This window comes from Xiphophorus couchianus, chromosome 6 (genome assembly GCF_001444195.1).
Source record: "Xiphophorus couchianus chromosome 6, X_couchianus-1.0, whole genome shotgun sequence".
NCBI classification, from domain to species: Eukaryota; Metazoa; Chordata; class Actinopteri; order Cyprinodontiformes; family Poeciliidae; genus Xiphophorus; species Xiphophorus couchianus.
The window spans coordinates 1,786,640-1,814,204 of record NC_040233.1 but is presented as its reverse complement, the minus strand read 5'-3'; the positions used below and the strand labels follow the sequence as shown (position 1 = coordinate 1,814,204).

Sequence of the window (27,565 nt, the reverse complement as noted above, 5' to 3'; positions counted from 1 at the left end):
CTGTTCATTTGTTTAAACCATGACCTTGAAAATGTTAAAAGTGCAGATTAGCTACGTAGGTCAGCAAGGATGAATTTCTAACTTTGTTCTTTTTTTTCTTTTCTTCAGATGACTTTTTGTTTTAACTCCCAAGCTTTTTCTCTCCAAGTTTCTGTGCAGTTCTGTCCTGCTGACTGCTAACATAGCTTCATCTTTTCAAAAGACAAGACAACAGGTAAAAAGACAGCTCTTCAAACATATTTGAAGCCACAAAATAGTCTGGAAATGTAGAGGAGCAGCTAACCTAATCTATAACTTTGAGCTTGCTACAGCTGGTTAGCCTGCTAAAGTACCATTACATCTCCAACATAGTGTATAAGAGTCTGTAAATGAGGACAAAGGTGAAAAACATTAAAGTAGTTTCTGTTATTTTTTGAGTTGGTTCAGCCACAGTGGCAGGTGGACAAAACAAGTTAATTTCTACGGTGGCCGACAGGTGCAAATGCGCAGCAAAAGAGAAAACATGCAAACAAACAAAAAACACGCGCACAAATTAAATGCGGCAAGCAAAAAGCGAATGAAATGCAGCAAACAAAAAGAGAGACGCAAACAAAAAAGAAGACACCCCCGAATGAAATGCAGCAAACAAAAAGAGAGACGCAAACAAAAAAGAAAACACCCCCGAATGAAATGCAGCAAACAAAAAGTGTTGAAAACGGAAGTGCTCCAGACCACTAGGGGGAGTCAAAGAAAATAGTATTCATTTCTATGGGACCAGATGCAAGATTCAGAGAAAGAAATTTGAAAGAAAGTAAAGGTACGTATTACTATATTTCTTTTCAGATATGCCGTCTTTTATAATATTATAGAATAACAGAATAATTTATGGGTAGCGTGATAGACTTTGTGTCAGTCATACCGTTCTGGGCTCGGTCTCGACTCTTTGACTCCCCCTAGTGGTCTGGAGCACTTCCGTTTTCAACACTTTTTGTTTGCTGCATTTCATTCGGGGGTGTTTTCTTTTTTGTTTGCGTCTCTCTTTTTGTTTGCTGCATTTCATTCGCTTTTTGCTTGCCGCATTTAATTTGTGCGCGTGTTTTTTGTTTGTTTGCATGTTTTCTCTTTTGCTGCGCATTTGCACCTGTCGGCCACCGTAAATTTCCAACCCTGGTTACATATAAGGACTGTTCACATGTTTAAACCATGCTCCTGCAAATTTAAAGTTAAGTCAGTACTAACAGGTGCAACTATGTACAGGTGTAAATTCTGCAGCATTTGTACTTCAGAATTTACAGAATTTTGTAGTCATGTGAAGAAACATCAACACACAGCTAATTATCGGTTTGCATGTGGAATAGAGCAATGTCCTGCTTCCTTCAGAACATTTTCTGCATTCAGGTCCCACATGCACAGGAGTCACCGCCATTGCAGAAGTCAGACTGAACACTTGTGGAACTGTTCTTGTGGAATGTAATGCTTTAAAAAATGCATTTAGCCCCACAAACTGTCATTCACATCCGCTGTTTCAGAGTGGTAGCAGGATGTAGGGGTAAAGTCTAGTCTAGTCTCCGGGATGAGGTTCTCAAAAACCTGTTGTAATCTGGGTGAACTGGCCCTTTAAATATAAATTACTACCAGTAATTCATATTTAAGAGAGTTTTCCTTTTATGTTTTAAAGGTATCTTCCACCAAGATGTCTGTTGAAATGGAAATGACCTTACCCACTACACCAAGGGTAATCATGCTTGGTAAGAGGAATATTTTCTATCACTATAATTTTTTTGTAGCAATGTATGTAATTGTTATGGTAGTCTGTACTTTTACTCACTAGCGTTAGCCTGACAAGGGTTTGTCTATTTTAGGAAATAGCTTGATGTCTGCAACCCGGTGGATGGTCAGTATGGAGGAGAAGGTATTTTTCGAGCCAGAGCAACTACATGATTTTGCCAGCGTCCTTGCTGTCGTTTTTGGGTCATATTATGTCTTCAATCTGGAGTATCAGGAGTCAGCATCCACCACGCTGGAGATGATACAACGGCAAGTACTCTACACCAAGCCATTTATGAATTAAATTTAATGACAGTTTGACTGATGATGAAGAACCATAGCTGATTGCTGTATTGTACGTCGTCATTAAAAATTACAATTAATATATTTTATTTCTGTTAAAAGATTCTTTGTGAGGATCAATCCAGATGTTGGTACCAAATGCACAGCCAAAGTCGATACAAGCCGCAAGACGGGAAGTCTTGTCAAGAGGAAAGTAGTCAGTGTCAACTCCCAGATCACCACCTTCTTCCAACAACTTGCTGAATTTGAATGGAGGACTTCCAACTAGGTAAGTATTTTACCAAATGTAAATGTTTATTATTTTGTTGTCTTTTCCTCCTATCTTGCATGCTCTGACTTTACTTTAGCCTTTTTAATATGATTTTAATGATTATTTATAAATGGCATGTGATTCCTACACAATAGCCCTTTAGAGTAGCCTGCATCTTTTCTGTGTCCGTGGTAAAAAGTGGATGTCGCTGCATCTCTTAATAAATCACAGAAATGTATAAGTGTGTAGTCGTTTAAGTGTGGTGTATGTTTATACTATGCAGTTTTCAGTTTATTAGGCACACCTTTGCAGTAATCCGTCAGCACCAACAAAATGACTAAAAAGATTGTTGTACTTCATCGTCCCCTTGGGGACATTTGTAGGACGCAATCTTTTGAATTACTGAAGACTGACTGACTGCTTTTGCCATAAACAATCCAAAAACCTGAAGTGAAGCCAGTCCTGCTCATTCTTTATGCAGCTTCTATTATCACTTCAGTCCAATTGATTTTTTTTAAAACAAATTATCAACTTAATGCTGCTTTATGACAAAGATTTTATGCATTTGAACATTGTCACTTCAGCTTAATTTGTCAACCTTCCTGTCGATTTGAAAATGTAGATAACTTCCTGACCATCTCATGACCTCCCACATTGTCTGTCTTATTCTTTACAGTTCAGCTTCCACAAGATGGATCCCACTGATTTTGTTTGACGAATGGAATAAAAGTTCTTCTGATGTAGGAAATGTGTTCTATGGTTTTGTTGTTTTACAGCACATTATATTGTATTGTGACATTGTTCTTTATGACATTGCGAATATGTAAATGGATTTTATTTCTACAAATCTGCTGAAAATAAATACCTGTTATTCACAGTACTTGGACTAAAATTTCTTTTATGAAATTTTTCGGTTTATGGTAAAATATTCTTATCTTAAAAAAATGTCAACTTTAATTTACAATAAAACTCTGACATTATGTTGTGAAAAAAGTTTACAGTGGACCAGCTTTCCTATAAAATACAATTACACTGTTGCCAGTAAGGGTACTGTAGAATGGTAATTAAAATTACAATAAAAGGTCTAACAGTGTGAATTGGGTTTGTTCACAAATACATCACAGCAAATAACCAATAATCAGTGATTGATTTTAAACTTGGCCAATAAATCTGGTCTCCCTCTCACAGATTCACCTTATCTATATTTAAACATGTTAGCGATGCTGAGGTTCTTAGTAGGACGGGTTCTGGAGGGAGGGGGTTCTGTCTAAGGCCCCATATTACCTTGGCCTGGCCCTGGAAGAACAGCTGCTGCGATGTGCATCTCTGGAATCTACCTTTAATCCCTCGGTGGCCCCTATCAGTCTGCCGATGCTTTGGAGACATTTTGATTCATTTCATTGTGGCATGTTTGGCTTTTTGCTGTGGTCCTAATTATTGCTACAATATTTTCTCTGATGTTTATTTTGTGAACTCTAAATGCTCTGGGCTGAATCTTCCTTTAACACTTGAGGTTCTGCAATAACTTCTATTTACAGTCGCGAACCTCCAGCCCAGATCCCGTCAGCAGCGGCTTTAACCCGCCTGGTAGAAACGTTAAGGAGAAGCAGAGCGAACAGAGAGCAGGTGGTACCAGGTGGTACCAGGTGGTACCGGGGCTTCGAGGTGCTTCACTCGCTGTGACAGGTGGTACCCTGTCTTATATCAGGATGTCTGATGTAAAGACAGACATTCTTTCTATCTGTCGGTGGACTGACTCAAGCTGCCTGTAGTGAACCAGGATTTTAGCAGAATGATGAAGTTAAAGTCAGAAGTTTTCTCTGCAGCTGAAGCATTTCTGAGTTTAGAGGCGAGGCGGGTTTTGTCCTGCTATTGCAAGGACGATTATGAAAATATAAATGGAATCAGTTTTTCTAACGTCAACATCAGACCTACGTTTTTATTCACAAACCAGTGTATGAAAAAATATTCTTGCCCATAATTTAATAGTTAGAGGACACAGATCCGCCTCCTCCTCACCATGGACCCGGAGTCTGAACAACATGGAGGCTCTGAGAGTCATTATTAGACTGAGGGCAGCCAGACTAGTTTATTTTTACTAAATTATTATATTTAGCTTAAAAATAAAACAGATTAAAATAAATAAATAAATTCTTTGGAAAAAAACAAACTCAAAAAGGGCACTAGGGGCATCAAGGATAAAAAGGGCAGGAGCTCAAGCCCCCCTCGCCCTCCCCTCTGCACGTGCCTGTTTAGGAGTCGAGTGTTAGTGATGAACCACAGGAAACGGAACACTATCCACTTGTCCACAGCGAGACTCCATCTCCTTAGCCACCCTCTGCGTTCATTATCTTGTGTCTGTGGTTGGGACGACTCTGGGATGCCGATGCTTTATGGAATACTGTCGAAACGGTAGGAATACCATCGAGAAGAAGCAGGAAACATGAGCGTGGAGGCGTACGGGCCGAGCTCGCAGACCCTGACGTTCCTGGACTCCGAGGAGTCGGAGCTGCTGGGAGCGGACACCCAGGGCTCCGAGTACGACTTCACCGATTTTACCTTGCCCAGCCAGACGCAAACGCAGGGCCAGACCCACGGCCAGTTAGATAACCAGGTTTGTGAAATTCTTTACATTTTTTTCACCATTTGTTTAGAAAATGCGTCTCCTGCTGTGTTGACACAATACAAGTTAGCTGATGGTGGCTAACAGCCTGGAAGATGCCTGATGTGTTGCTCTAATGCCGTTGGTTGCCTAGGAGGTTAGCTGCTCTGCTTTTACAGTTAGCATGTTAGAGTTCGAGCTTTATTTGCCTAAGAGCAAGAGTGCTAATTATTGCTCTGTGCAAGCAGTCACTGCTCATTTCCAATGGCTCAATAATAAAAGCAGACGAACGCAGTCTGTTTACTGAACACCGACACAAGCTGTCTCTCAAGGCTGTCAACAGTTATTTAATCGTACAGTACACAGTCAGAGCGGCGTCCCTGTAATATAATATAACTGATGAGAGCTGATTGATCATCACATCCAGTTAACTGTGTCCAGGCTTTCTAAAACAGAGGTTTCCAGTGAGTGGATTTAGTGTTGTATATGGTTTTTTTTATGATCCAGCCATCTGTCTCCTCAGGTCAACGGTTCGGATGTTGTGCTGCAGAATGGAGATGACCCTGTGGGGAAAGCCAGCCAGCTCCTTGCAGAATTAAACTTTGAAGAAGATGAAGAGGATGCTTACTACAGCAAGGACCTCCCATTGCATGCCTGCTGGTAAAAGACCTGAGTGTTGCATGTGCCTCGTCCAGTTGTTGTTTCACCCTCAGGCTCAGCCTGAGTTTCTAGGCAGAACTTAATCAATGAGCCCACTTACTAACAAATCACAGACCAATAATAACCATGAACTGCTAGAGTCAAATGGGATTATGAAACAAGTGATGTTTTTAAGCTTTATAAGCTTTATTTGCCTTGTACATCTGTAGATGGGTCTTTGTAAAAAACAAATGTCTCTGAAAACACCTGAGTACTTATTTCAAAATATTAATATAAAATCCATGACATTCAGAGTGTAGAATGTAGTGACCAACTTTGACAGCCTGGTCATGCATTTCTGTCTTTTGTTTACTGAGGTTTCATATGTCACCTCAGTGTAGTTTTCTGTTTTTTCTTCCTGGCATTTCTGTAGTTACTGTGGAATTCATGATCCAGCCTGTGTGGTCTACTGCAACACCAGCAAGACATGGTTCTGTAACGGCCGTGGAAATACATCCGGCAGGTATCAGTCACATGCACAACAAAGAAAGCATTTGTTCATTAAATTGAGCTTTTTGGTTGTTTCATTGCTAAAATGTATTTAAAAACTTGATGTAATTCTCAATTTGATTGAAATGAATACTGGTACAGTTTCTTGCAAAGGTATTCACATAACTTTAACTTGTTACAGCTACAACCTCTATTGTTTTTTAGGTGACAGACCAAAGCAAAGTAACTCATGATAACGAAGAAGTATTAATCAAATTACATTTTTTAGTCTGGAGGTTAAATGATATGTGTGGAGGATGGAACATTGCACATCACCCAGAAAACATTGCACACACGCTGATGAATCATCAGTATGACCAATAAGATCGTCAACACAGAGCAAAGGATTCTGGGAGAGTTGGTTTTTGGTTTTCCAACAAAAACCAAAAACAAGATTTAATTTCCCTTTTTAAACTATTTTTGAATTTCAATTTGTAATTACTTGGGGGAGTTTGTTAAGCTCACCTCTGGAAGGTGACACAGGGAATCATTTTTCCCAAACACAGTAATGTTTCACAAAGTGCTTTATGGTTTTTACCCACCATGCAGAATCAAAAGCAAATTTCAACTTCTATAAATAACAGTAATAGCAGTATTAATAACAATAAACATTATTATTATTATTCTGGTGGTGGTGGCAGCATAATGCTGGGGGGAAATGTTTCTTGAGCCAGGACTGGGAAGCTGACCAGAGACAATAGAAGACGGACGGAGCTAAATCAGGACAATCCTGGAAGTAAACCTGTTAGAGGCTGAAGAAGACTGGAGACTGGGGTGGATCTTCACCTGTACACATCCAGACACAGCTAGGCTTAGATCATTGCATACTTAAGTGTTGAAATGGCCTAGTTAAAGAGACCTACAGTAAGTTCAAGGAGAACATTATTTTTCACAGCCATTGCACATGAAATTTGACTAAACTTGAACTATTTTGCAAAGAAGAATTGACAAAAAATAAAATCTTGATTTCTTGATATGCAAAGCTGGTAGAAACATATTCCAAAAGTCTAGCAGCCGTAATGACAGTTAACAGTAGTTAGAGGGAATTAATTCATGGAGGCTGAATACAAGTGCAGAAAACTCCAAAGATTTTTATTTGTTAATATATTTGAAAATGATACTTTGTTTTCACTTTAGTATGCACTACTTTAGTATTGGTCTATTTGTTAATATCCTGAATAATACCTGTTAGTTTTTAGTTGTAACATGACAAATTGTGCAAAAGCTTAAGAAACAAGGCACTGGAGAGTCATTCTTATCAGTGCTGCACCAATAACAGAATCATTTTGTATAGAATGCTACATTAGGAACACAAAATATTCACCTGCATTACTTTTTGGTTCTTTACATTTTGTCGCTGTATCTTGCTGCTTTTCCTGCCAAAGTGTTTGGAGCTGCACACAACTAAAAAACGACTTGCACTCTAGAGGCATGTTGAGTGCGCTGTAAGTACAGGAGTGATGTCACTTCCTGTACTCTGCGATAATTTTCATTGGCTTGCCTTTGCAGCCATATCGTGAACCACCTGGTGAGGGCCAAGTCCAAGGAGGTGACCCTGCACAAAGATGGCCCTCTGGGAGAGACGGTGCTGGAGTGCTACAACTGTGGCTGCCGCAATGTTTTCTTGCTGGGCTTCATCCCAGCCAAGGCCGACTCAGTGGTGGTGTTGCTGTGCAGGTGCCCCGCTCACACTGCTCTCACATATTCCTGATCATAGGCTCGCTTTAAAAGAATACTTATTTCTGTCCAAATGAATCCCAGACAACCGTGTGCTAGTCAGAGTAGCCTGAAGGACATTAACTGGGACAGCTCCCAGTGGCAGCCACTCATCCAGGACCGCTGCTTCCTGTCTTGGCTGGTTAAAATCCCTTCAGAACAGGAGCAGCTCCGGGCCCGGCAGATCACCGCCCAGCAGATCAATAAGCTGGAGGAGCTGTGGAAGGTAATGTTAGCCTTTCTGTCCCACACTCATTTATTTACAATAACTCTTCTTTGCATGGAATCTGATTTGTCTAGAGAGCTGTATGGATTGTATTGCATTTGAACTCCATGCATGGTCAGGTTAATATGTGCATGTATACAGTATCTGCTGAGGCCATTTTATTTCTTTTTCTAATTTTTCTTTTTTTCTCATTTACATTCTTCCATTTGTCTGTTTTTTTATTGTTTCCTTTTTCTCTTAGTCCCTTAAAAGGTTTTTTTCAGAGGCTTCTGATAAAATCCTCTGATGCTGTTGTTTTCAGTTGCCTGCCAGCGGTCATAGTGTGACACAAACATAGGCTGTACCTAGTACGCTTTGCTTTGTCCAGACGGTCTGGGCTCTCAGCTGTTGAGAAATGATCGCTTCCTGGAGGCGTGGACTGTGTTGAGGTTTTAAATTTTACCCAATTGCTAACGCTTGCCTGTGACGTATGTAATGCGCCAGTTCAATGCTATGAAGCTTACCGGAAATTGCCTGTGATGTAAACAACCATCCTCCAATGCAAAGAGAGAAGAGCCAATATGTTAATGTTAATTCAACATTTGGAAGTGTTGCCAACATGGCTTCCTTCACTTCCTCCGCTGCCATTGCTAAAACTACAGGCAGGCTACAATTCCAAAACAGCGCAGATGTCATTGTTCACAACTTTTTCTTCTGTTCGTTGATTGGCCCGGTAGAGAATCGATGGTACAGAGCTCAGACTGTGCTGAAAGCAAAAAACTTTTTGAGTTGCACAAGAAGGCAAAGGCCAGGCAATAACAATGGTGCAGTTTTCTGGCTCATCACTGATCTGTAAAAAATCTGACTACCAATTCCAATTTTGGCCAATATTTCTTTCTGAAATAATGGTAAATATTAAGAAGCTAAGTTGGCAACAGTGGGGTAATGATTGGTAATTGCACAGTTGCAGACTTGACCTACTGGGCGAGTCTGTCAGTCAGTCCTCTCTCAGTGCAGAGCAAAAGGGGACAGTGGCTGATTTTCAGAGCTTTGTGGAGGTAAATAAGATCGGTGGATAAGATCAGTATTGGCCAATCACCAATCTCTCAAAGTTGAGGAAATCTGGGCCAGTTTATCAGATTTATCTGTGCCGTAGTTCCTAAGGCTTCTTTACTCTCGATGTGCTCAGTGGGAAGCTATCTAGAGTTAGTACAACCATGGAACTGGTTTATGTGGCTTTTTATTTGACCCTTGTCATGCTGGACTTAGTCTTTGTTTTTCCTGACAGGAAAATCCCACTGCTACTCTGGAGGACCTGGAGAAGCCCGGAGTGGACGAGGAGCCACAGCATGTCCTCCTGCGTTACGAGGACGCCTATCAGTACCAGAATATCTTTGGTCCTCTTGTAAAGCTGGAGGCTGACTATGATAAGAAACTGAAAGAGTCACAGGTTGACTGGCAATTATTCATAAAGTGTTTGATGTATGCTTGTCATACAGGCAGAAAAATTAGATTATTGTGATCAGTTTATTTTTATTATTATTTTTACCTCTTCAGACTCAAGAAAATATAACGATTAGATGGGACCTGGGCCTGAATAAAAAAAGGATTGCTTATTTCACCCTTCCCAAGACTGACTCTGGTAACTATCTTAAGTTTTTACCATCTTCATACACACATTTGTTGGGAAAGCACCGATAAATCCATCCCAATTTGCTCAATTTTGGGAGATTGATTAATGTGAAGCCGATCTTATCCACCGATCTTCTCTCTCTCCACAAAGGACTGAAAGTCAGCCACTTAGTCTGATTTTCTGTCCCCTTTTGCTCAGCAGTGAGAAACTGACAGACAGATCGGCCACCAGGTCACATCTGAACCTCTGTGGTTAACAATAGTCACCCCTCACTGTTGCTAACTTAGCAACTCTGTTGCTGTATTTTGCAAGTTTTCAGACAAAAAAATCAATATTGGCCAAAATCAGAATCGGCAGGTCAGGTTTTTTTTTAAAAGAACGGGGATTGGCCAGAAACTGCAATTGGTACAACCCTAATATTTGTTCATGTTGCAGCAGGAATTATGCTCTGAACGTCTCTCTTGGCTAATTTCTAACATCTATCTTCTGTTTTTTTTTTTAGATATGCGACTGATGCAGGGTGATGAAATCTGCCTCAGATATAAAGGAGACCTGGCCCCTCCATGGAAAGGCATTGGACATGTCATCAAAGTTCCTGACAGTATCCTTCTGACTGTCAACAGGCACACAGTTGTTCACAAGTGTTGTTCTGATGGGCAGAACAGGCAATGGGTGAAACAAGGAGGCATAGCACCATCTAGTGGCAGCTCTGGCAAACTACTTAAACTAAGCTGGACTGTTAGCTATAATAATCTCACTCGCGTCATACTGGTTATTTTTGTATTGTATGTTTACACACTATAACAATATGAACAAATTATATCACGTTATCTTTAGAGCATCCTTCCAACATTTCTAAATAACAAATAGAAATGCTATAAAGTCTAATTAATAAATTATCCAGTCAATGAATTAAAATTATTATGTTTTAGCCAGAAACCACTTTACACGGCTACAATTCTATAAAAGGTATTCACATCCACAGACTTCAGTATATTTTAGTGGGATTTTGTTTTTGTATATGTTAGTTCAAGTCTGGGAGACGTGGAGGAGTCGTGGTGTTTCCTTAACATTTAACCCGAGACTATGGCGATGAGATTGCCATTGAGCTTCGGAGTAGTGCCGGAGCTCCGGTGGAGATCCCTCATAACTTCCAGGTGGACTTTGTGTGGAAGTCCACCTCCTTTGACAGGTATTTAGCCACAGGCGAACAACCTTGTCTGCACCTGTTGTGATGAAGAGAAGCAGTGTAGTAGCTGCCTTTTCGTGCTTTTATTCTGAAGGATGCAGAGCGCCCTGAAAACATTTGCTGTGGATGAGACTTCAGTTTCTGGCTACATCTATCACAAGTTGCTGGGACACGAGGTGGAGGACGTGCTCATTAAGTGCCAGCTGCCTAAACGCTTCACTGTTCAAGGCCTGCCTGACCTCAACCACTCTCAGGTGACCTTGAGAGATACAATACTAACAGCATAATGATCATTACTGTTTGCTGCCTGGTACTTTTACTAACTGGGTTTAATGAACATGCTTTGTTGTGACGTAGGTCTATGCTGTGAAGACAGTGTTGCAACGGCCCCTCAGTCTGATCCAGGGCCCCCCCGGCACAGGGAAGACGGTCACCTCAGCCACCATAGTGTACCATCTGGCTAGGCAGGGAACCGGGTAAGGAACTACAACAGTTTAATTACTGGACTTACAGAAAACCAGTTTCTTCCTCTATTTTCGACTGGGTGTTTTAAACTGGTGTATCCTTCAAGACTCACATTAATTTGATTCTAAATGAAGAAAAAAAATCATTGGCAAGATACAGTTGTGCTCATAACTTTTCATACCCTATCAGAATCCTTGATCTTTTTTTTTTGTGATCATTTTCCAAAAAATATAAATAAAAAAAATCTCTTCACTTATTATTTGTGGTGGTTAAATAAATTTGCCAAACAACTGTTTTAACCCCTGGACGCCTCCCTGGTGAGGTGTTCTGGGCACGTCCCACCAGGAGGAGGCCCCGGGAAAGACCCAGGACACGCTGGAGGGACTATGTCTCTCGGCTGGCCTGGGAACGCCTCGGGTTTCCGCCGGAAGAGCTTGAAGAAGTGGCCGGGGAGAGGGTAGTCTGGGCCTCCCTTCTGAAGCTGCTACTCCCGCGACCTGACCCCGGATAAGCAGAAGAAGATGGATGGATGGATGGATGGAACTGTTTTAACCTTTTTAAAATGATAATGACAATAGAAACTTCCAAAATGACTGATTAAAAGTTTACATACCCCAGTCCTTACTGGGACTAGGCTTTTTATTTTCTCTGATGTTGAAAATGACTGATCTCTTTGGCCATAAGCTGTATTTCTGAGGACTAACTAAGACAGTTTTCATGTTGCCCATGTGTTGTTCTTCCAGACCAGTGCTGGTGTGTGCTCCCAGTAACATTGCTGTTGATCAGCTGACTGAGAAGATTCACCAGACGGGGCTGAAGGTAGTGAGACTTTGTGCCAAAAGCAGGGAAGCCATAGATTCTCCGGTGTCCTTCCTGGCTCTGCACAACCAGATCCGGAACATGGAAAGGTAACCCTCAAGGGACGGTGTGTGTAGTCACTGTTTTCATGTTAAGTGATTAGAGATCAGGCTTTTCCCTACATATTATTTTCTCTACCATCTGCCCTGCCTGTTCTGTCTTTTAATTTTTTTTATTTTGCTACTGTATTGAAATGTACAAGAGTAAAAATGTGGCTTTGAGATTTATTGAGGTAATAGTTTTAAATTGAGTTGAAAATGGAGAAATTCTAAAATTCCCACCATTTATGCTTTCCACGCATTGGTCCGCACATTTTATCAGATGTTTTTGGTAAAGTTCAAAGAGAACATCATTGTGAATTCTGAGGGTGGAATACGTTTACCAGGCACAGCCAATGAAAATCTGATAAGCTAATTTTGATCTCTGGCTGACTGATTAATCAGTGGACGTTTGTAAGCAATCTGGTATTTGTGTTTTGACCAGCAAAATTAGGAGATATAAATAAATTTACCTTTTATCTGGGGTAACTTTCGATGTACAAAGTGGCAAATCAACAATTTGCTACAGTTTCACTTTCAACTTTTACAAAAATACTTTTTAAAATTTTTATTACATATTTGTTAAAAAAATCTCTAAAGGTGCTTTTCCACTGGCACGTTGCTCACTAACCTGTTATTGTGCGGTTCGGTTCTACCCCAGGTAGAAAGCTTTTCCATTATACGCTCTGTTCCTTGCTATGTGGGCGGGACGTGGCCAACTCTCAACTGATGTTTGCAGCGAAAATCAGCAACAGAGATTGTAGAAATTCATTGCTGGCCCAAATATTATGATAAATACTCAGATCAGCTGATTATTTTGCTATGGATTAAATTGATTTTTTAAAATGTGCAACCTTTTGGATTTAGGTAATGCAGTCAAAAGATGTAAACCAATAGCAACGCATGAACTTAATTATAAATTCATGCATCGAGAACATCTAGCTCGGAGGTTCACACAGAGAAGGTATGACCTGCCTTTTCCATATGAAGGGCTGGATGCTCTGCGTGCACTGTAACTTGTAACTCATATGGCTATGCTTACTTGCCTAGCATTCATAGCAAACTGAAATGAGGAAGAAGTTGTAATGTAACAGTGAGAAAGATGGAGGGTGTGAGTCCGTACATGAGTTGATTGACAGTGCTAAGACCCTCCTCCTGGCTCTGATTGGGTGTTTCTGACGGAGCTGTGTATTTGTTCAGAAGGCAGCAGGTTCATACGGAGAAGGCAGAGGAGCTCAATGTTTTTCACAAATAAAAAAAAAACAAAGTAAAAAAGACATTGTTTTAATAAGAGTCACATAGTAATGCAAGTAATTCCAGCTCCGGTTCACATTGAGAACAGAACCTCATGGATGTAGTTTCTCTCTGGTTGATGTGGGCAGCATGCCGGAGCTGCAGAAACTCCAGCAGCTGAAGGATGAGACTGGAGAGCTGTCGTCCTCTGACGAGAAGCGCTACAGAGCTCTGAGACGCACTGCTGAGCGGGAGCTGCTCATGGTATGACTGGCTGAGTGTGACACTGAATAACCTGATGAGAGTAAGGAGCTGATGCAGCAAAGCTTATCCAAATGAAATCTGGGTTTTTCTGGGTTTCTCCTCCACCCAGAATGCCGATGTGATCTGCTGCACATGTGTTGGAGCAGGAGATCCCCGTCTGGCTAAAATGCAGTTCCGATCGATCTTGATTGATGAAAGCACTCAGGCCACAGAACCAGAGTGCATGGTGCCGGTTGTCCTTGGGACCAAACAGGTAACAGTGAAGAAACCAACAGAAATGACAGCAGGAGTATTACTGCTGTTTTATTCCTGCTGTTTTGAGATCCACAACTGAACTTACTTGTTTGAATCTTCTTCATCTTCATTGTGTTCTCTTTCTGTAGCTGATTCTGGTGGGGGATCACTGCCAGCTGGGGCCTGTGGTGATGTGTAAGAAGGCAGCAAAAGCAGGCCTGTCCCAGTCTCTCTTTGAGCGCCTTGTGGTTCTGGGCATCAGGCCCATCCGTCTGCAAGTCCAGTACCGCATGCACCCGGCCCTCAGCGCCTTCCCCTCCAACATCTTCTATGAGGGCTCCTTGCAGAATGGAGTTACTGCTGGTAAATTCATGGTAGTTTGTTATAACTGACAGTCAATCAAACTGTCAGTTTGACTGACTGTCAATTAATGTTCTCCTTGTCAAGCTGAAAGGTCTTGGAGTGGACACATTGTTGTAGGTTTAACTATAAATTTCTTGTGACCCATGTCTAATGCAGAAACTTTGAATTTGCATTCATATACAAGGAGTATTAGAAAACTAAAGTGATCTGGATGAGGAAATTAATTATTTAGGACTTACTTTGTGCTGAAAAGTCTCTTAATTCAAGGCTAATCTGACCTGTATGTATAGAGAGAAGTCGATGAAAGATGTGGGGTGTGTTCCTGTTCTTCTTTGCTCCATCTACAGCTGATCGGGTGAAAAAAGGCTTTGATTTCCAGTGGCCACAGCCAGACAAGCCCATGTTCTTCTATGTCACCCAAGGCCAAGAGGAGATAGCGAGCTCTGGAACATCCTATCTGAACAGGTTTGGATTTGGTTTCACTTTGTTAAAAAAGCTTTACAGATTCATCTTGCTGTTTTTGTTGGACAACATATGTATGAAGATGATAGACATACTAGTAAGGTTTCAACAGATATTTATGTATCATATAACATAGGGGTTGGATTTCAGTGCATTTTATGCATAGATTTTAATGCAATTAATCTTTGTTTTTTGTTTTTTTTACATAAAAAAAGTCCTGGTACACCCATAACTGGCGCACGAGCGACAGCCACCAACAGCGATGGAAGACAAACTCACTTCTCTTAATCTCACTGTGGTTAATTTCTGGTTCAATAAACAATCTGATTAGATGCTGAAAAAATTATTGTTAAGCATCTTTGTTGTTGAGCTCATGTCTATTTATTCAAAAACTTTAGCAGCAAAAACATTTTTTGAATTGAAAGTGTTTATTCTGTCAATACAGGGTTTTCAATGAAAATATGATTGATTAACTTAAACACATTAAAAACATTTTTACTTGTTTCTGAGCTCATTCAGTAATTTAGCAGCAAAAGGGGTTCTTGAATGATAAATGTTTTTGTCGATGTATGGTTTTTGATTAAAATGTGATTAATTTTTATTTATTAATTACTGAGCCTCAAATTAACTTGATTTATAGATAAAAATAATGGGTGAAATAATGAAATTTTAATAATGCATCTTATTTTAAGATGTCTGTGATACCTTTGCAGAACTGAGGCTGCCAATGTGGAGAAAATAACCACAAGGTTACTGAAAGCTGGGGCTAAACCCGACCAGATAGGCATCATCACTCCCTATGAAGGACAGCGGTCCTACCTGGTCCAGTACATGCAGTTCAGTGGCTCCCTTCATACCAAGCTCTACCAGGTCAGTTCAGTTGGGTTTTCACTTCAGAATTCTGGAATTAGCTTTTGGCATTTTTCAGGACTGGATAAGCATGGGAACAAGAAAATGATGTGTTGAATAAAAGCATTTGCACTAACATTTTCACTTCCTTTGCTCGTTTGTTCATTCGTTCATAGGTACCTACAAAAACAACCCAGTTTGAATTACCACTGTTCACTCCCTGAACCAGAAGAAATGTCATTCAGTCAGCTGAGTTGGTAAACTGCTGTTTCATAACAGGAAGTGGAAATTGCCAGTGTGGATGCTTTCCAAGGCAGAGAGAAAGATTTCATCATCCTTTCCTGTGTGAGAGCCAATGAGCACCAGGGCATTGGCTTCCTCAATGACCCCAGACGTCTCAACGTGGCGCTCACCAGGGCCCGGTACAGCACCACCACTTCACACTGAACACTTGAACTTTGACCTTCTTCACAATAATACTAGTAGCTTCATGTCATCATCCTGTCCTGAATGTGTGTCCTGTACACACATTCTGTGTGTTAGCTACACACAGCATGTGGTGTAGCTAACATGCTGTTTATTACTATTTCCTCCATTGTGCTACAGATATGGAGTGATCATTGTGGGGAATCCGAAGGCCCTGTCCAAGCAGCCTCTGTGGAACCACCTGCTCAACTACTACAAGGAGCAGAAGGTTCTGGTAGAAGGCCCGTTAAACAACCTGAGAGAGAGCCTCATGCAGTTCAACAAGCCACGGAAGCTGGTCAACGCCATTAACCCGGTGAGTTAAATGTGTGTTCAGGGCATTCAGGCTTCCTCACTCTATAGGGCTTTTATAACTGGGTGCAAATGTGAGACTTAGAAGCCGGTAGACATGTTGTTTGTTCCCAGGGTGGCCGCTTCATGAGCACAGCCATGTATGATGCCAGGGAGGCTCTGATTCCTGGCTCTGTTTATGACCGCAGCAGCAATGGTGAGAACGTCTTCCCTCAGAACACACACCTTCAATGTCAATGGAATGTTCAAAAGTTGTTAATACTTGGATATTAATTGTCCAGACTCTAGGGTGGCAGATATAGAATTTTATTTACATATTAAAGATTTTGATGATTAGAAATTCCCTTTCAGAACATGTTCTACCAGAAAGCCTGATCTTGCATGTTTTTAATCGAAAGATGATGTACCTTAGATCACCTGCTGCAGGCTTCTGTTTTTAATTTCATGAGGAGCTTAGATGTATCCAAGGCTGAACAGGAATAAACTGAGTGCAAAACTTTGAGTCTGTCTTCATCTGGCAACATTTCGGTTTGAAGTCAGGAGATAGCCAAGATATTCCACATATCCATGCTACAACTTGTGACTCATTTCATCAGAACATGTATCTTTTGGTGAAACAAGATTTTATTTCTTCTAGACACGTTTCAAATCTTTGTAATGAAGTATGCAGATAGCCATGTTTTTCAAATTCAGTTAAAAAATTCAAATTCAAAAATACTTTATTGATCCAAAAGGGAAAAGAAATGTTATAACGCATATTAATTCAAATTCTTGAAAGAGTTGTTGTAGATGGTGATGGCTGTTGGCAGGAAAGATCCCCTGTAGCGGTTTGTATTATAGCAAATTTGAAGAAACCTCAGACTGAAGACACTCTGTTTCCCTAAAACAGTCTCATGAAGAGGATGGTCAGGGTTGTTCATAATTTTCTTGATCTTATGAAGAATATTTCTTTGCATCATTATCTCCAGATTTTTCAAAGTTGTCCCCAGAACAGAACCAGAGCAGAACCAGCCTTCTTTATTAGGTTGTTGAGCCTTTGTAGGTCCCTGATTCTGAAGCTGCTGATCCAACAGAAAATGGAAAAAGAAATGATGCTCAGACTTATTGACCTTCAGTATCTTGTTGCAAACCTTGAAGGATCTTGTCTTCCTCAAAATGTTTAGTCTGCTCTTATATAAGCTTCACTGTTGCTTCTCCAGTCCAGTCTGTTGTCCAGATAAACACCGACGTATTTATATCCCTCCACCACTTCTTCTCCCATGATGGAAATAATGTTTGACCTCTGACCCCATCTCTCCTGAAATCTGCAATTAACTCCTTTGTTTTGTTTACATTGAAGATGAGATGATTGTTTCCTCCATGACACAAAGCGTTCCACCAGGTCTCTGTACTCAGCTTCTTGTCCAGCTCTGAATCACCCAACAACTGCAGAGTCAATTCAGTATTTCTGTAGATGACAGAAGTCAGACTTGTGCTGGAAATCTGAAGTGTAGAAAGTGAAAAGGAATGGAGAGAGTACAGTGCCCCGTGGTGCTCCTGGCTGGACACACAGTCCTTCAGTCTCACAAACTGGTCTGGTTGTCAGATAGTAACAGATCCAGGTGATTGTTGATGCCTCCACCTATTCAGTCAGTTGGTCTCATTGAGACAGGAATAACTGTCTGTGTGAAACACAAAGGCTGGACAATAAATCAGCAACAATATACATCGCAATCGACACATGATCATTATCAACAGACAATATATCTGATAGAATATTTAATATATAGAATATTCACTGAACTCCGATCCAGAGCTGCACAGCATTCTGGGTGATGTAAGCAGAAGAAAGGCTTTAGATGCTCAACCTCTCAGCTAAGCAATTTTGGTGACATCAACTAACTCACTCATTGGTTACCTATGAACAACCTATTGAATAAGTTGCACAGCAGCAGTTTCAGATTTTGCCACCGGGCTTAAAAAAACAACATGGAGTGAAAACTGGATAAAACACAGTAAGTCAAGCCTCCTGTTTGACAGTATTTCAAACATTTTAAACAAAAAATGAATCGATAATTATCGATATCGTCAGATATCGATATTGACTGACATGAATTGCTTATATCGTGATAAGTTTTTCTGTCACATTGTCCAGCACTAAAAACACATGAATACTGTGAAGTCATTCACAGAAGAAGGATAAACACACTGTTTCCCTCTACAGGCCGACCTTCCAACATGTATTTCCAGACTCATGATCAGATCGGTATGATCGGTTCCGGACCCGGTCCAATGTCGTCCTTGAACATTCCTATTCCCTTCAACGTTATGATGCCTCCTATCCCTCCACCTGGTTATTTAGGACAGCTAAACGGCCCCTCTGCAGGTGAGAGGAGTGTTCCTGTCAGTGATGGACCAACTACATCGTTTAGATCAAATCACTTTACCTGATTCTTATGTTGAGGTCGTGGTGGAAGCATGAAGAATAAATCAGCCAACACATGCGGCAGTGGAACTCGAGGTGCTCGTCAAAGAAACCGTGGAGACGTGGGAATAGACGGAGGTCACATGACTGGCAGCCAGGCTAGCCAGGACCAGGGCTCCCAGCCGTTCTCTCAGGGGCCCCTCACACAAGGCTACATCAGCATGAGTCAGCCCTCCCAGATGAGCCAGCCCGGGCTCTCCCAGCCTGAACTCTCACAGGTATGTTCACCAATCCCCTCTATCCCACTGTGGAACATGTTGTCCCTTCTCCATTCCTAATTGGGTAATTGCTCTTCCTTTAGACATGTTGTGTCACCTTTAGTGTGGTTTACAGTGAACTCTCGCTATTTCGCGGTTCACCTTTCACGGTCTCGCTGTTTCGCGAATTTGCATCGTGCATTGTGTTCTGCATTCTGATTGGCTAAACAGTCTCTCCGCTTCTTCTCTACCTGTGTGTCAACAACGTTGCGGTTTAATATGTACACATACGTAAAACAGCTAGCCATATTTAACATAATCGATGGTGGCATGTCGGTTTATAAGAATCTTTTTGCCCAGAAGAAAAAAGAGCAACAACAACTACCGATAACTATGTTCGTCTCTCGAAAAAAACACACCTGCACTGCGGGCTTTAGAAGAAAAAACCCCCGCTACAGAGAGTCAGGAAGCAGCGGCTCAGTCAGAAGAGCAGTGAAATACACGTGAGTCACTATTTGTCCTACTGTACTTTGTTTTGTTTTTTTATTTTCTCCCGTTCTAATCCAATAACTCAGGTCGCGGTGGGGCGGCGCTCATCTCCGCAATTTGGGCACTGGAATCCGCCTTCAGTTCATATTAAAATAATTATTTTACAGTACAGTAATTATTTGTAAAAAAAAAAAAAGAAAAAGTTTATAGAGTACTTTTTATTTGTTAAACAAATGTTTGTGCCTGTAAAAAGGTTTTGTTCTTTGGTTTAAATGTATTATGGAGTATTTTATTGTATAATAATTGTAAAAAATAAAGGTTACTACTTCGCGGATTTTGCCTATCGCGGGTTCTTTTTGGAACGTAATCCCCGTAAAAAACGAGGGTTCACTGTACACATTTCTTTTATGCTAAGATAAAATGGATGTCTGCCGGCTTGGCCATTGATATGTTTTATTTACAAGTCTATTCTTATATTTCATCTTTGTTAACTTTAAACAACAGAACCTACAGCCTGCGGTCTCAAGACTTTTTCAATTTTAGTGTTAAATATTGGATAAGAGGGCTCATAGGATTGAACCTTGGAGTACCCCACATGTGATTTCTGACCTCTTTGATGAGAAGTTTCCAATTGAAACAAAGAAATCCTTGTTCTTTATGTAAGACTCGAAACAGTTGAGCACTAGGCCAGAGAGTCCTTCCCAACTCTCCAGTCGATTCAGTAATATGTCATGGTCAACAGTGTCAAAAGCTGCACTGAGGTCCAACAAAACCAGCACTGTGGTTCTCCCACAGTTTGTATTTATATGGATGTCATTGAACACTTTCACGAGGGCGATCTCTGTGCTGTGGTGAGACTGGAAACCAGACTGGAAGGAGTCAAAGCAGTTGGATATAGTTAGGAAGTTATTTAACTGTTCAAACAGCTTTTTCAATAACTTTGCTGATGAATGGGAGGTTGGAGATCGACCTGTAAGTCTGCAGTAGTGATTTGTCCAGATTGTTTTTTTTTATCAGTGGTTTGAAAGAGTCCCCGCGAGTCGAGGGGCCTCTTTCAGTGTAACCAGTGTGGGAAAATGAGTGAATAACTTGCTTGACATTTGCTTTCAGAATAGGACTAGCTTGTCTTTGAAGGTTGTGACATTTGTGTACATTTCATGCACAAACTAGCCTTTCCCTTGCATTCAGCTCGTTCATATGTGTCAGTATGTCCACAGCAAAAGCTAAATCACAAAACCAGTCTGTGTCACTTAGCTCAGGAAAATCATCAGCTTTCTCAAGTAGCTCCAAAAATGAAAGAATCTCCTGTTTTAGCTCCCAAAATTGTTAACATCCTTCCCCCAAAGCTTAACCAGTGGACTTTGGAGTGGTAGTCCTGATGATCAGGGTCACTTTCTTCAAGAAACTTAATAAATTGACGATGGTGAAGTCCCCTCCCTCAAATAAAGTTAACGACTTACAACTGGTTTACCTACGTGGTCAAGATGTAATATGGATTTACACAGAGCTTCCTGGTGAATTATGCAGTGTAAGAAAATTACCTCTTGCTCAAGGATGCCCTCTTTCACCCTCATCTGGATTCTTCTGAGCAACCGGATGTTTTTGCCGGTCAGATTTGATGAACCATCTGTGGTAACATTGGCGAGAGTACTCCAAGGTAGCTTGTGCCTCTCGATGACCTGCAACACGCTGTCAAGCAAGTCCTCTCTCTCCGTGTTTTCCTCCTTAGAGATTCTATGGCCAAAAACTCCTCTGTTATCTTACAACTGTCGGTGATCCCTCTCATAAAAATTAAAAGCTGAGCAGTGTCCTTTATGTCACTACTTTCGTCTAGTGCCAAGGAATATAATGTAAATGACTGCACTTTTTTGTTTAGCTTGTTAGCTAAATCTTCATCAATTAGCTCAGCACGGCACGATAAACTCATTTTTTCAAGTATGTTCTTGCTTTCTAAAAGAGTGCATGGTGGAGACAGCAGGTATAGAATAGAATAGAATATAATTACTTTATTCATCCCAGCAGGGAAATTATTTAGCAGTTATAGCAGCATAGAGACAAGACACACAACAACCACCACTGAGTAGCAATTGTAGACAAAATAAAAATAAAATATAACATGCTGTCAATATAAAAAGCAGCTTAGAGCAGTCCTTGCAAAGATTCAAAAAAATGCAGATACAGTATGTATATGTAAATATATGTACAGCAAGTGTGCCACAGTGCAGTTGTGCAAAATTGGACTGATTAGTGCAGAACAATGATTTAGTTTTTATTGTACAGTGAGATAGCATGTGGCAGGAAGGATTTCTTGTATCTGTCCCTACGACAGTGGAGCTGGAGCAGCCTATGTGAGAAGGTGCTCCGCTGTCTGTCCACTATGTTGTGGAGAGGGTGCTATTTATTGTCCATAATAGACAGAACCTTCTTCAGTGTCCTCCTCTCCACCACAGTTTCCAGGGACTCTAGCCTTAGTCACAGTACAGAGCCAGCTTTCCTGATGATTTTGTCTGGTCTATTAGAGTCGCTGGCTCTGATGCTGCTTCCCCAACACACAGCAGCAAAGAAGATGGCGCCGGCAACAACACTGTGATAAAAGGTCTCCAACATCTTGCTGCACACATTGAAGGATCTCAGCTTCCTTAAAAAATAGAGTCTGCTCATCCCCTTCTTGCACACAGCGTCAGTGTTAGATGCCCAGTCCAGTCTGTTGCCGATTACAACTCCCAGGTATTTGTAATCCTCCACCTCCTCCACCACTTCCCCTTTGACCTTTAGTGGCCGTGAAGGTATCTTCTTCCTTCTGAAGTCAATCACCATCTCTCTGGTCTTACTAATGTTGAGCCTCAGGTGATTCTGGTCAGACCACTCCACAAAGCTGTCCACCAGTGTCCTGTACTCCCCCTCCCCTCCATCCCCTATAGACCCGATAACCGCTGAGTCATCAGAAAACTTCTGTAGGTGACATGACTCAGAGTTGTACTGGAAGTCAGTGGTGTACAAGGTGAAGAGAAAAGGAGAAAGCACAGTTCCCTGTGGAGCTCCTACGTCACTGACCACCACATCAGACAGGACACTGCCCAGACGGACAAACTGTGGCCTGCCTGTCAAGTAGTCAGTCACCCAGGAGATCACTGAGTCGTTGACACCCATCCTCCGCAGCTTCTCACCCAGCAGCAGAGGCTGGATGGTGTTGAAGGCACTGGAGAAATCAAAGAATGTGATTCTCATAGTGTCTCCTCCACCATCCAGGTGCAACAGCGCTCGTTGCAGCAGGAAGATGACGGCATCGTCAGCTCCTAAGTGGGGCTGGTAGGCAAATTGCAGGGGGTCTAGAAACGTCCTCACCCGAGGCCTCTGCTGGGCCAGGACCAGTCTCTCCATGACCTTCATCACATGAGATGTGAGAGCAACTGGTCTGTAGTCCTCTGGGTCGGCTGGCCTTGGCTTCGTGGGAACAGGAACCACATGTGATGTCTTCCACCGCAGCGGGACTCTCTCCAGCCTCAAGCTCAGGTTGTACATGTGTGCCAGTACAGGGGCTAGCTGGATGGAGCAGGTCTTCAAGATCCGTGGTGTAATGCCAGGTATCTTATGTCCTGAAACTCCCCTTTGGAGAAAGGCTTGCTGGTCTTGGCTGATTTGGATGCCAGCAAATAACTTGCTTTTGTACTTGATTCTTGGATAGCAGTTTGTCAGATAAAGGTGTTTTGCTGAGCCGGCAAACTAACTGCAAACCTCTGCATGGTAGACGACTGTCCTTGTGTTGACTGGTTGTTAGCATAATTAGCATGCATCAGAAACGGCTGATGTTGTTTTCTTTAAAAACGGCAACTGTTTCTTGACAGATAAGGCATACAGCTTTTGAACAGACTTCAGTGAAAAAGTATTTAGTTGTCCATTCCTTATTGAACACTCGGCAACAACACATTTCTCTTTATTTGTTGATAAAGAACAAATAAAAGACTTTCAAAAACTTAAAACAAGTTATAACAGGATTTTTATAGATACCTACAAGTATCTCATTATCTTAATCGGGAAATTATTAGGCATACAGATGAGCAGGAACCAGTGCTTAAAGAAATATGGCAGAAAAGGCAAAATCCGATAAAGGTATTGTATCACGGTTATAGAAGGGCCTTATGAGTAAAAAAAAACCCAATTTAACTTTATATGTGAAGACAAAATGGGAAAAGGAGAGTAAGATGGAAATCACAGAAGAATGGAACAGTTACTGCGTGACAGTTTGGAGATACACCAATTTGTACTTATGGAAAGAATTTAACTGGAAATGATTGCTTAGATTTTTTATAACACAGAAACAGAAAATTTCTTGTACCAATGGGCAGCCTAAATGCTGGAGGCAATGTGGAACCACAGAACACAACCACTGCGACTGTAAGACATTATTGGATAGAAATACACAAAAATATTGAAAATATCTTGAATATAAGAATACCTTTTAAACTCGCTATCTTTATTCTAGGTGACACAGAATCCCTACCTGACAATGCAAAATATCTGTTTCAAATAGTAATTGCAGCCTGTAAAAACATTGTCACCAGACACTGGCTCCTCCCTGAGCCTCCCACTATAGAAGAATGGAAAGAGTGTGTGAATGAAATCTATCAGATGGAAAGATTAACATTTTGAATTCGTTTTCAACTGAACAAGTTCACTATCTTGTGGTCCAAATGGGTGTCCTATGTCAACAAAACACAATATGCAAGAATCCAAAATTGTTGAGAATTAAAAATAAGAGGGTTCGAGATGGTGGCATAGCAAGTGGTCGACTTCGTTGACTGCTCACCATATATTCTATATTTGAGCAGAATACCACCCTCTTACTACGACTTTCCAACTAAATGTGGTAATACAACGCTGATAAATGCTCTTCCTACTCACTCTAGCACAATGCCGCCCAAAATCCTAAAGAAAATTAACAAGACCTGCGAAGTAGAGTCTCAACTGGCTGGCACAGGTAACATGGCTAACATGGAGCTAGCTGCTAAGCTGCCAGCGGCTGGTGGGGCCACCCCACACGATCTTGCTCTTCGCCAAATTATTGGGGAAATCACTGGGAACATTTCATCAGTTATCTCCCAGAAAGTAGACATTCTGACTGATATCTCCGTGGCATGGCTCTTAAGCATAAGGGAGCTGGTCCGATGCACTACAGATGCGGAGGACAGGATTGCATCTCAGGAGGACGGCCTGGACCAGGCTACGGCCCGCATAAAAAAGTTGGGGAAAGAGGGCCTCACGATGGCACAACGAATTGATGACATTGAAAATAGAGGCAGGAGAAAGAACATTCGAGTGCTCGGTTTAAAAGAGGGCATAGAGGCTGATAGAGCCCTAAAATTCTTTGAAAAATGGCTGCCCGAATTTCTACAAGTTGAGACCAAGAGCGGCTGGATCAAGCTCGAGAAGATGCACCGCAGACTGGCTCCACAGCCCGGGCCTACAGAGACCAAGACCGGTGCTGATCAGATTTTATAACTACCGAGATCAACAGCAGGTTCTCGAAGCCGCTCGGCGTGCGGGGAGCGGAGACCAGCCCTGGTGCATCAGAACTCTAAGATCATGTTCTTCCAGGATTTCTCGGCAGACACCATGCGAAAGGATTCGATGCGGTAAAGCGAAGGTTGTGGGAGGCAGGCATCCAGTGCTCCCTTCTTTACCCGGCCAGGTTAAGGATTGTGCGCAATGGGGAAGCAAAAATTTTTATTTCGCCGGATAAAGCAATGGAGTTTATGGACAGTTTAGGCTGGAATGACGCCAGCGGAAGATCATGGAGGCAAAGGCTCTGGACCGGACGGTGTCAGGGGTCTGATCTCTAAGCATGTTCTGATTCTTTTTGTTCTCCTCTTCACACATAAGGACAAGTGATGTGAGTAATTATGATTATGACTCATTTCAATCTGATCTGCTCAGCTGTACTTTCTTGTGATTTTTAGTGGTGCGCGGCAACGATGGATATGTGATGGACTTTCTCTTTTGGGTTTGTTTACCTGTGTGTGTCTTCATCAGGGAGTGTGTTTAGGGGGAATGCGTGCCTGGAATGTGCATTTTTCTGTTTTAGTTTGGTTCTAATCTGTTGGTTTTGGTTGGTTCCTGTTCAGCTCAGCACATTGCAGTCCTTGTACGTAATCATTATTTGGGTGGCATTGCATAATGACTCTGGATTATAAATGCTAAGAATATGTACATGGAACATGAAGGGAAGTCATTCACCAATTAAACGAAAAGTACTTATGCTGCTGCAAAAGATGGATAACAGTATTATACTAAAAATGTGATTTCTTTTTAGTGCTGTGGATGTTTTTGCAAAGGTGTGGTTGAGGGTTGGACGGAACAATTTTAATTTTCATTATTTTATCCGGAGAAACTTTTTTTTCCTCACAAGACACAAGCTGCCTGTTTGAATGAATTAAAATGATATTTTAAGGTTCCACTGTACATGAAACAAACTGAGGTTTGTTCATCTTCCTGTTTCCAGGAGTTTTGATGTACACATGGTTAATTCCTTCCAGAATTGAACATTTAAAAAACTGACCACTTGATGTACTTGTCCCATTCCAGGACAGTTACCTAGGAGATGAATTCAAGTCCCAGTTTGATGTGGCTCTGTCCCAGGACTCCACATACCAGGGCGAACGGGCCTACCAACATGGAGTGACTGGACTGTCCCAGTACTAGAATGTGAGAAGCATCTAATCCTGTCATTACTGTTCATCACAGCAAATAACACAATATTGTTCTTTTGTAATGACTTATGAAGTGTTTTATTTTGCTTTAAAATTAATTTCAGATTTCCTACCTTGCATGTTATGTGTGTTATTGTTTCAGGTCGCTGGAACAGAAACCTGCCTGAAGTTTGGTTTGTTCGTATTTTAATCCGGGTAATAGAAAAGGAACAGACATGGATACCCGTTTTCCAGTGCTGCAACCGAAGCACCGCTTCAGTGTGAGAGAGAGAGAGGAGGAGACCGTGAGAAACCAACCAATCACAAGAGTGAGAGCAAAAATGGGAGTAGAGCTGGACGGGAGGAGAAGGAGGCTGGCAAGGCACGAGGAAGTACGGCTGGCTGCACACAGGTGAAGACGTACAGAAAGGAAGCCAGCGTCCTCAGAGCAGCGAGGTCCGTCAACTGGTCAGGGAGTGGGACAGGTCTAGATGATGGTGGATAGGTGTGAAGGGAACAGTTATGTCATTGTGTCCCTAAACCTCTGAAGTCCTCCATGAGAGGATTTGGAATCTTGTTCCAAAAGCTGAAAATGGTGGAGAAGATCTGTCTCACACTAAACTCCTCCAACATGGGATCTTCTGGGAAGTGGAGCGAGACAAAATAAATGGAGACATAACTCCAGAAGCAGTCGTTATGGCAACTCTTTTAAACCCAACACTTGAAACAAAGCATCTAGAAGAAATATTTAGCATTTCAAGTGGGCTCAAAAGTGTTTGTGCTGCTGTGCTGCAAAGTTGTGACCTTTTAAGACTGAACACACACACTGGTCACCGGTTTTATTTCCTTAACTTTGAGAAATCTTACAGCTTCCTGAAGAAGTGTGTTCAGAGATGTTTGCTAGTGTACCTTGCCATGTTTCAGAGCATGTCTGCTTAAGAACAGGTGGTTATATTAGAATTGAATTAAAAAAAAAACAATAATTTCAGATCTTAGTAATACAAAAATAGGCACCATAAATGTCTTGTAAATGTTTGGAAGTGTCATGTTTTTCCTCTGGTTAAACTTAGTAAAGCTTGGAGCTCCTAATGATTTTTCTGTTAAACCAAATTAAGCGAGCTGAACTTTACTGAGATTTGTCTCGCGCCAAAATCCATGCAGTGAGGTTTCCACAGTTAAGGTCCTGAATAGGAGAACAGCATGAGGACATGTAGGGGAAAAAGTGAGGACAAATTTTCTTTCACGCTTTTAAACATAAACCTGACTAAATAAACAATATTGCAAAGTCTTCAAACTCCATTTTTTACCATAACAAACTTGTTCAGCATTAAAGCTGCAGAATGTAACTTTTATT

General features: G+C 41.4%; 1 protein-coding gene and 3 long non-coding RNA genes across 5 annotated transcripts; 3 read left to right on the top strand and 1 right to left on the bottom strand.

The window, feature by feature from the left end:
* Position 1: 1 nt before the first annotated feature.
* Positions 2–1,936, top strand: LOC114146740 (uncharacterized). The gene is made up of 3 exons (XR_003595953.1): positions 2–214; positions 1,658–1,727; positions 1,842–1,936. It is a non-coding gene; the product is annotated as an uncharacterized LOC114146740 (long non-coding RNA).
* On the bottom strand, positions 221–12,836 carry LOC114146741 (uncharacterized). The gene is made up of 3 exons (XR_003595954.1): positions 12,825–12,836; positions 10,859–10,863; positions 221–340 (listed from the first exon to the last, which is right to left on the bottom strand). It is a non-coding gene; the product is annotated as an uncharacterized LOC114146741 (long non-coding RNA).
* Positions 2,152–3,179, top strand: LOC114146739 (uncharacterized). The gene is made up of 2 exons (XR_003595952.1): positions 2,152–2,317; positions 2,976–3,179. It is a non-coding gene; the product is annotated as an uncharacterized LOC114146739 (long non-coding RNA).
* Positions 4,485–27,565, top strand: LOC114146737 (regulator of nonsense transcripts 1-like). 2 transcript variants are annotated; one of them, XM_028021051.1, is made up of 24 exons: positions 4,485–4,913; positions 5,425–5,561; positions 5,974–6,063; positions 7,599–7,766; positions 7,851–8,031; positions 9,299–9,460; positions 9,568–9,652; positions 10,146–10,244; positions 10,727–10,835; positions 10,927–11,086; positions 11,190–11,308; positions 12,041–12,205; positions 13,552–13,690; positions 13,800–13,943; positions 14,074–14,287; positions 14,635–14,752; positions 15,463–15,619; positions 15,878–16,020; positions 16,205–16,379; positions 16,490–16,571; positions 18,579–18,740; positions 18,819–19,057; positions 26,108–26,227; positions 26,375–27,565. In XM_028021051.1, exons 1-23 carry the CDS (start codon positions 4,743–4,745, stop codon positions 26,222–26,224), a joined length of 3,336 nt encoding a protein of 1,111 aa, XP_027876852.1. In that variant the 5' UTR covers positions 4,485–4,742; the 3' UTR covers positions 26,225–26,227; positions 26,375–27,565. The 2 variants fall into 2 exon arrangements, with proteins under 2 accessions (XP_027876852.1, XP_027876853.1); XM_028021052.1 differs by having other exon boundaries at positions 4,489–4,913; positions 13,576–13,690.

What these genes read in the sequence shown, in the direction of transcription:
- LOC114146737 (XM_028021051.1), top strand. Translation starts at nt 4,743, where the DNA reads ATGAGCGTGGAGGCGTACGGGCCGAGCTCGCAGACCCTGACGTTCCTG. An exon ending in CCTTCCCAAGACTGACTCTG is followed by an intron (nt 9,653 to 10,145) that starts GTAACTATCTTA and finishes TTTTTTTTTTAG; the next exon opens with ATATGCGACTGATGCAGGGT. An exon ending in CTGACCTCAACCACTCTCAG is followed by an intron (nt 11,087 to 11,189) that starts GTGACCTTGAGA and finishes GTTGTGACGTAG; the next exon opens with GTCTATGCTGTGAAGACAGT.